The sequence below is a fragment of the Austrofundulus limnaeus genome, unplaced genomic scaffold (genome assembly GCF_001266775.1).
Source record: "Austrofundulus limnaeus strain Quisiro unplaced genomic scaffold, Austrofundulus_limnaeus-1.0 Scaffold1880, whole genome shotgun sequence".
In the NCBI taxonomy this organism is placed as follows: domain Eukaryota; kingdom Metazoa; phylum Chordata; class Actinopteri; order Cyprinodontiformes; family Rivulidae; genus Austrofundulus; species Austrofundulus limnaeus.
This window is the reverse complement of record NW_013954282.1, coordinates 19,949-29,857: the sequence shown is the minus strand read 5'-3', so window position 1 is coordinate 29,857 and position 9,909 is coordinate 19,949. Positions and strand designations below refer to the sequence as shown.

General features: G+C 39.0%; 1 protein-coding gene across 1 annotated transcript; it reads right to left on the bottom strand.

The window, feature by feature from the left end:
* Positions 1–3,820: 3,820 nt before the first annotated feature.
* LOC106536576 (potassium/sodium hyperpolarization-activated cyclic nucleotide-gated channel 3) lies at positions 3,821–4,013 on the bottom strand (the record flags this gene model as incomplete). Its single annotated transcript, XM_014033880.1, is given in 1 exon segment — positions 3,821–4,013. A coding segment is annotated over 1 exon segment (153 nt), but the record flags the coding sequence as incomplete, so codon positions are not given.
* Between the last annotated feature and the right edge of the window lie 5,896 nt (positions 4,014–9,909).

Here is a 9,909-nt window from a genome sequence, read left to right as displayed (position 1 = left end):
CAAGAAAAACACCTGCTACCTACAGTGAAATGCGGTGGTGGTTCCATCATGCTGTGGGGCTGTGTGGCCAGTACAGGGACTGGGAATGTTAAAGTTGAGGGACACATGGATTCCAACCAATATCAGTAGAATGTCCAGGAATCAGTGACAAAGCTGAAGCTGCTGAAGCCGGGGCTGCATCTTCCAACAAGACAACCACCCTGAACACTGCTCAAAATCTACTAAGGCCTTCATGCAGAGGAACAAGAACAACGTTCTGGAATGGCCATCTCAGTCCTCAGACCTGAATATTATTGAAAATCTGTGGTGTCACTTAAAGAGAGCTGTCCATGCTGGAAACCATCAAACCTGAATGAACTAGAGATGTTTTGTAAAGAAGAGTGGTCTAAAATACTTTCAGCCACAATCCAGACTCTCATTAGAGGCTATAGGAAGCATTTAGAGGCTGTTATTTCTGCGAAAAGTGGAGCTACTAAATATTGAGGTAAGATTTTGTTATGGTGCCCAAATTTATGCACCTGCCTAATTTTGTTTAACCAATTATTGCACACTTTCTGTAAATCATATAAACTTCATTTCGCTTCTCAAATATCACTGTTTGTCCCCTATATGATATATTTAACTGATATTTTTAATCCAAACAATCAATGATTTATAAAAGTAAATCAGGAAAAATTAACAAGGCTGCCCAAACTTTTTCACGACTGTAAGTGTTCTTCAGATAACTGATCTTTTCTTGTCTGAATTCATAAACTGAATGAGTTTTATATTCCTGGTAGCAAAGTTCAGAAGACACATAAAGAGGCATATAGATCCATCGGTTTACTGTGGGCTGGACTTTTTGTCTCTGTTTCTTCTTGCCGCAAGAACCTGAGCATGCAGGAACCTTCCGTCCATGAGCAAACTTTTGAGGTATAGAGAGGAAAATTACAGGAATGTAAAGAACTCATCTTCATCACTTTGAAAGTGAGAGAGGCTGTAAGGATCTCCTGGAGCAGGTCAAGGTCTGTATTTTTCACGTTTGTTGACATTCTCGTATCAAATTCTTCATTATTGAGGACAAGTTTGTTGCTGTCTTCATTTCCATCATTGGAGCTTCTCAGGAGACATGGGAAGAGATTGTAACTGTGGTATCCATGATGTGTCTCTGGTTGCGCCCCAGCAGAAGAGTGTCCATCTGCAGACATGGTTGATTTTCCCACAGGGATGGAAGCAGGCTCTATCTCAGCAGCGGCACCTGTAGCAGTGGTGCCTCCACAAATGTTTCTGTTTGTTGTCATTTGACAAAAAGAGCAATGTGGGACTTATACATTTTTCTTATCCAGTCATTTTTAACTTTTTGTTGCACTGAGAAATGATAAATTACACAGAAAGCAGTCAGGTTCTTTAGCCAGTAAATGTGGACCATATCAGGTCCAGGTCCAGTCCAGCTCTTCATTCCTCAGACTCTGTCGTGGATGTCTGCCGCTGTGATGGATACTGGTTCTTATTCCGGGAGATCGCTGTGTCCGAATCTTATGTGGAAGTTATACATTTCTCTTATCCAGTCATTTTTAACACATATCCTGCATTTAACGTCAACACAAGCATTTTGTGCCGATTTCATTTGCTCTGCCACACCCACCCCTTTAGTTTTAATCAGCGCACATACCACTCACCTACTGATGGCCTTATTTAAACATGCCCCTGCTTCACTATCCTCACCAGATTATTGAAAGCCTTTTGGTGTGTAGATACTCAGCATTTTTTTCCATGATTGATCTCTTCGTTTTTGACTCTACTTTGCGTTTTGGATTTCCCTGCTTCGCCTTGCTTCTGTCGCATTGTTGCCGCTGATCTATTTTCTGTGCCCCAACTTCTGAGTTTTGCCCGTCTTTTGGATAAGTTTTGGATTTGTGAGTCCTGGTTTTCGACCCCTGCCTGTCCCTGTAACTACCCCTTTGGATTTTGGATCCATCGTTGACTATCTGTGGCAGTCCCATCGGGACAACCCCAAGCTCCACTCCTGCTCAGCTGTCTGTGACATCACTGCCCTCGCAGCTGCCTTTCTGGAAAAAGTTGGTATTTTTTCTGAGAACGTTAGTGGTTTCATTTTGAATATTATTATTCTCCTGCTTCTTGGACAGCCTCTAAACTGTTTTTCCTCCTCAGAGAATCTGGTGACAATATCTATCCCACCATTCACACATTTCTAAATAAACTTTGTTTAAACGAGTTGTGTCCGGTTGAATTTACAAATCCTCTGTTTGGATTATGACAGTTTTGTTTATCCCATTAGTGTGTTCTCCTTCTCTGATATACATGAATCTACTGTATTTTTTTCACAGTTAGTTCTGATCAGTAGATTCAACTCTGTTTATCTGATATGTTGTTTTCCACTTTTTGTCTCGTTAGAATAAGACATGGGACAGTTGACGAAGCCATGGTCTTTCTGGCCACTTTAACTCAGACAGGTCTCGGCTTTGTATCCAAGGTTTTCCACAGCGACAACATTTATATTAGTGGGGTGTTCTCTCACCAGGTGGTCTATTGCCTGCTCTTTGCAGCACTTTGCAACTTGTCCAGGATAAATTATTTATTTCTAAGGAAACGTTTCTTCTTATCCAGTCATTTTAACACATTTCCTGCCTCTAATGTTGACACAAGCTGCCCTCTGTAACTGCGTCCATTTATCCCATTAGTGCATTTTCCTTCTTCCATTAGGTATATGTTATTTATTTTAGCTGCTCTGAAACCATTCATTACTTCTCTCCAACGTACTGGACACATCCTACAGGCTCAACGGTAGAACTCACAATGTGATTTATCACCCAAGTAACAGGCAGAAAATGCTTTCTAAATAATGTTCAGTTATTTTTATTTCATCTTAGTTTGAGCTTGTTTTTCAACCACCAGGCACTAGTCAAAATAATCTTTATTTCTTTGTGCAATCAAATAATTTCTGTTTTAACAAGAATTTGATACAACATACTGAAAAAAAGTTGTGAGAGAAAAAAACAATAGGATATACTAGAATAATTGATATCAGGTGATGTTGGGAGCAGATTCACTAAAACTGTGCAGCTCGTCTTCAGCTCCTTCTCAGCATCATTCACACAAACAGTGCTGATCATGTTCTGATGTAAACACTCTCATCTGCTGCACCAGGTGTGAACAATGTGCATGAGATTTTGATGGATTTGCAAAATGCAAAACTACAAGGTGACAAAAGACACAAACATTGTTAGTAAATCTGGGTCTTTCTAAGAATTTAAAGTGCATGTAATACATATTAATGCATTTTTGGAAAGATAACARTGATTAAAAAAATCACGCTGCTGAGATMAACAGTTGTTGAGATATTTTCATGTGAAGTAACAAGAAGTGAAATCAGTGGGGAATGTCTGAATGTGAACAGAGCATTGCTAAAATGGCCAACAACAGACTGTAGAGAAGAATCTGATGTTTATTTAGATTATTTTGAGTCTGTTCACAAGGTTGAATAAACAGGTCTGAAGCTCCCACTTTGKAAATATCACTTGGTTGATAAATGCTGCAGAAATGCTAAAACGTTTTATTAATAATGTTTATAAATTAGTTGTATTGATAACTGTGCACTTGGCTGTCAGCACCTGGATATCAGCAATAAATTTAAGGGAACCTTTTAATTGTTGCTCATGAAGTAGATGAAAACTGTCAGCTCCAAGGAAGGTGACCCAAGAACCAAAAGAACAGCTCTGCAGTCTCACACAGAGAACGAGGTGCTTTTAAGTCATTTCCATTTGTTCAACTGACGGTCGGAACACATTAAACACAGACTCAAAACGTTGTTTTTTCCTACCACCATCTTGTTGAGTGAGACCCAGCAGTCAGACGGAAAGTCTTGCAACATGGGAACGAGGAACTGAAGGCAGCCGTCCCAGTGACACAGCAGCAGCATCATCCCAATCAGGTTGAATATTCGCATCACAGCGCTGGCCAGGTCATAGGTCATATGAAAGATCTGTCAGCAAAAAGAGAGGAGAAGTGAGGTGGGGGGCGGGGGGTGTGAAGGAACAAGCTGTGTTTCTACAGAGTCGCAGCTGAATGTCTGGGAAACAGAGAAATCTGTTCTCATCTGTTTCCTCCAATGTTTCTGCAACTGTTTCGCTGTATAAACAGATTTAAATGTATTTGTCAGACTTTTAACCTCCATGTTGACAAATTGCTTATTTACTTTGCAAATTAGATCTTTATTACCAWGAAAACACAAGAAATCATTTTGTATTCTGGATTTTTCAGGATTCATTTTGTATTCAAGCTCTTTTATTTTTTAGTAAATGTTTTGGGGACAATTAATGACAAATAATATGTTATTTGTAACAAGTTAAAATTATTTAGTATTATTACTTGAAGCATTGAAAGCAATGTGGTGTATTTATACTGTATAACTCAATCAGATTTAGAGATTGAGCTACAATTTGTTGTGGCAGTAGCAGATAGTCCCCAGCATGAATGGGCTGGGTGTTAATAGATTGATAAACTTCAAGATGGTGACCACAGTTACCTTTAACAATACAAAAAATAGCTAATATTCAGTAAGTTTAACAATTATTGAGTGACCTACAATAATTGCCAAAACATACTTGGAAGATTGTTCAAAATGGCCACTGCAGCTAACTTTGCAAGAGCCTATAATTCTAGAACTATCATTGTAGAGATGTTGAGCTACGTTTTGTTGTGATATGACATAATTTCCAACACATAGTATGAATGATAAAAGACTGCTAAATCCTCTGGTAATGTTGTGGTATTCAAGACCAAGACCCCTTTTTGATGATCTCAATCTTGTCTCGGACTCGACCGTATTTGTTCTCGGACTTTTATGCCTCAGACTCTGAGGCACTCCAAGAAAGTGAGCAGTGGTTGTCTCAGAGCAGAACATGTCTGCAAAATCTTCAGTAAAAGAATCTGGCTACATAGATCATCTTCTTTTTTTTTTCTTTTTATTTATTGACCTTAATTTAACCATCCATCAAGATCACAGATCTCTTTTGCCTGAAGGCAACCTATTGTGCATGTTTTTGTTCTGTGGGGGAAACCAGGGTACTCGGAGAAAACCCACACAAACACGAGGAGAACATACAAACCACACAGAAACACCCCAGGTCCAAACTGGGACCTGGGGTCAAACATTAGTAAGCTAATGGTCAGCAACAGTGAGCCAGATCATAAAGAATATACAGGTGCTAGTCATAAAATTAGAATATCATGAAAAAGTAGATTTATTTCAGTAATTCCATTTAAAAAGTGAAACTTGTATATTATATTCATACATTACATACAAACTCATATATTTCAAATGTTTATTTCGTTTAATTTTGATGATCACAAATGACAACAAATGAAAATCTCAAATTCAGCATATCAGAAAATTAGAATATTACTGAAGACCAATAAAAACAAAGGATTCATAGAAATGTTGGCCAATGGAAAAGTATGAACATGAAAAGTATGAGCATGTACAGCACTCAGTATTTAGTTGGGGCTCCTTTGGCCTGTATTACTGCAGCAATGCGGCGTGGCATGGAGTCGATCAGTCTGTGGCACTGCTCAGGTGTTATGATAGCCCAGGTTGCTCTAATAGTGGCTTTTAGCTCTTCTGAATTGTTGGGTCTGGTGTATTGCATCTTCTTCTTCACAATACCCCATAGATTTTCTATGGGGTTAAGGTCAGGAGAGTTTGCTGGCCAATTAAGAACAGGGATACCATGGTCCTTCAACCAGGTACTGGTAGCTTTGGCACTGTGTGCAGGTGCCAAGTCCTGTTGGAAAATGAAWTRMYCATCTCCAAAAAGTTGGTCAGCAGCAGGAAGCATGAAGTGCTCTAAAACTTCCTGGTATGTGGCTGCGTTGACCCTGGACCTCAGAAAACACAATGGACCAACACCAGCAGATGACATGGCACCCCAAACCATCACTGACTGTGGAAACTTTACACTGGACTTCAAGCAACGTGGATGAAGTGCCTCTCTTCTTTTCCTCCAGACTCTGGGACCTTGATTTCCAAAGGAAATGCAAAATTTACTTTCATCAGAGAACATGACTTTGGACCACTCACCAGCAGTCCAGTCCTGTTTCTCTGTAGCCCAGGCAAGACGCTTCTGACGCTGTCTGTGGTTCAAGAGTGGCTTGACACAAGGAATGCGACAGCAGAAACCCATGTCTTTCATACGTCTGTGTGTGGTGGTTCTTGAAGCACTCACTCCAGCTGCAGTCCACTCTTTGTGAATCTCCCCCACATTTTTGAATGGGTTTTGTTTCACAATCCTCTCCACGGTGCGGTTATCTCTCTTGCTTGTACATTTTTTTCGACCACATCTTTTCCTTCCCTTCGCCTCTCTATTAATGTGCTTGGACACAGAGCTCTGTGAACAGCCAGCCTCTTTAGCGATGACCTTTTGTGTCTTGCCCTCCTTGTGCAAGGTGTCGATGGTCGTCTTTTGGACAACTGTCAAGTCAGCAGTCTTCCCCATGATTGTGTAGCCTATAGAACTAGACTGAAAGACCATTTAAAGGCCTTTGCAGGTGGTTTGGGTTAATTAGCTGATTAGAGTGTGGTACCAGGTGCCATCCATTTTGAACCTTTTCACAAGATTCTAATTTTCTGATATGCTGAATTTGAGATTTTCATTTGTTGTCATTTGTAATCATCAAAATTAAARGAAATAAACATTTGAAATATATGAGTTTGTATGTAATGTATGAATATAATATACAAGTTTCACTTTTTAAATTGAATTACTGAAATAAATCTACTTTTTCATGATATTCTAATTTTATGACCAGCACCTGTATTTGTAAAATACCATCCAGGAGAAAGCTTACAGGAACTTGTAAAGTCTGCAGTGCTTCACAGACAGTGGGGACTACGTCAAACTTTTATCTTAGAAAGGAAGTGTGGTGGAAACATTTATTTAACAAGAACAGAAATATGTGATTCAAAGAATAAAGACACTTTATAGAGTGGTCACCTGAGGTTTTTTTTATTGCTCTAAACAGGAACAAAGAGATCAACACAGAGCCAAACAGGTTCTCTGTCAAAAATGTCCCCTTGCTCCCCCTGAGGCAGTTAGGCCTTTTGTAAATACTGTTTAACAAACACCGTCATGTCATCTTAATAAAGCATAATTTCATCCTAAGCACATTGTTGGGTAAAGTGAAAACATAGATAAATACAAGTGATAACTAAGAGTGATTGGTGTTAGCAAATCTTGTTCTGGTTATAATCAGTCGATCTACCAATAAACAGTGTGTCATGAAAAATCTGGGTCATTAATATATGTGATGAATTACTGGATTAAAAAAGTATTTTTTCCATTACAAAGAAAGCTATGTGTAAGTGGTGTTAGCGATGCTAGTTAGCTAAGGTTAGCAATCTGCCCCTGTACCAAAATTGTTTACCCGGCTCTCACYCAWAAAGATTTAGTCAWTATCAGCTTTAGAGTATCTGATGGGAATGACTCTCATCTACTACTACACTAGATTTAAGGATCAATATTTAGTGTGTAAAACTGACTGAGTAACTATCGTGTGTTTTTTATTTCTTTGTGTGTTTTTCATGAGTCCTCAGTTTTCCTCAATCCTGCCACGCCCATCCTCACCTGCACCTTGTTTGATTTAGCTCAGCTGCTTCCTGTATCCCRATCAAGCCTATTTAACCTCTGTTTTCACTTCAGTGTTCAGTGGAGCATTACGCATTTCATCTGACAGTCCCGGTTCCATCCGTTCCAGTTTGTGGTTCTGTGTGTCTCCTTGTTCTCTTCTCCACTTTGCAGGTTTGTTGTTCTGCCACGTCAGCATTTTGTTTTTGTTTATAATAAAGTGGAGTTTATTTTTGATATCCTCAGGTTGGTCTGCATTTCTTAAGTCCAAAACCTCCACAGAACCGTGACAATTAAAGTTATTTTTTTATTTGCTAAGAGTGATTAGCTATAGTGACCACCATAATTGAAGTGAATTAAGTGGACTCTGAAAGATAATCAGTTATAAAAGTATATCACATAATTCATCTTTGATAGTTTGAATTAAAATGTGRATATTTTTCATGAGATATTTTTTCAAACAGGCAAGGTTGACTCCAGCGGTTAATGCCAAAGTTTAAAACTAAATCTTGTGTGATCTATTAGTGCTCAGACTATGTGTTGGTTATAGACCTTGGCAAAAAAAAAATACATACAGAATTTAACTTAATAATTGTAGTTGTAGGCATTTTTGTTTTTGGTAGTTCATTTAGCTGTGGCAGAAATCACTAATCTGGTTGACTCCAAAGGTTAATTAGTTGTATATCCCATGTATAATTTGTGAGAGTTTAATTTAAAAAATGTCCACCGGTTCATCCTCAATTTAAAAAGCGACAGTCCCATTGAGATACATTGTCTTATTTTTACCAGAGTCCTGAGGGAAGCTGAGCCAACTACCCACTGTTTGGCAGTCAGCTGCCCCACCCCGTACCCCCCAATCCACCAGCCTCCCCTGCTCTCAGCAGACAGACACACACAGGCAGAGGTAATTACATGATTACCTAGCTTTCATACTGACAGGTGATAAAGACTCTAATAAACCAATCCTAGCATGTTGCAGGGAGGGTTTTGTCTGACCTGATCATCGGCAACAAGGTTTATCCAACATTAGCGTCACTCATCTGTTTACTTATTTTGTTAAGATGACGAATATGCCGTCGTCAGACAGAAAAGTGGACAGCTGCAGCCGGGACAGCACAGTGGTGGAAACAGTCATGAATATGGTCCAAGCCTTACAAACATGGATCACCGGGGGGAGACTACAAGCCAGAACATGTAACATGTTGCAAATGTGTGTTTCTACATGTATGTGTACAGTAGTTTTACATCTGGGCCAAATGGCTGCTTCACTAGATCCTAAGTAACAGTATTTATCCACAGAGGGACAGGAGAGCTGTCCTACAGGCTGGAGAACTAGGCCAGACACTTCCTGTCTGCTGAAATATATATATTTTCTGCATACTAGTAAGCCTCGCTTCAAGGGCCCATTTTATGGTTTCTTCCATCAAATTATGCTCCTTTCTCACCTCATACCAAAAATAAATAAATAAATAAATAAAACACTGGAACTAGGCCAGATTTCCAAGTCTCAAGATGTAAACCTCTGTTTAAATCATATTGACCAGGATCAGCTGGCCTAACTCACCCTGTCACCTCAAAGGCCCTGGTGCCCTCAGTTTCCAGCTCACACAAAAATAAATCCACAAACATAAATTTTTCTCCAAGTGTATATTTTTTGCCTGTAATTACATGAACATTTTTTAAATTTTCAGTGATTTTTGTTTCAACATACAGCAGGGCTATTCAACTAAATTTTTCCAGGGGCCACAATTACTGTAGATCAACAGCTGGGGGGCCCAACATCCAGCAATCAAAGTCATTATGTAAATAAAACAAGTATTACAAAGATCTGTTACCTTTGAAATAGTTTATTTTGCTGCATTTAATCATGAACAAACAGAACCCTATAAAAGTAGTGATAATGAAACAATATCAAAAACAAAAAGAACACATTATGCCTCCTGATTAACAGAAATATTTTGACATCTCTGACTTGCCAAAATTTTAAACAAATTTTATTTTCACTGTCATCATTTTGTCTTTAACTGCTTGTAGCTTTAACTCTCTTGAGTGTTTATAGAAATGATTTTTTACCAGCTTGTAGCCAAGATTATGATGTTTCTGTAGATACCAAATATGTCTATGTTTAAGTAAAAGAACTTAGAGTAATTAACGTGGAAAACTGGGGGTTTGGGCTTAAAAGATGAAAGAACCAATTGGCAGGCCGGACTTTGGTCACTCGCGAGCCGGATGTGGCCCGCGGGCCGCCAGTTGAATAGCACTGACATACAGTATATGATTAATCATA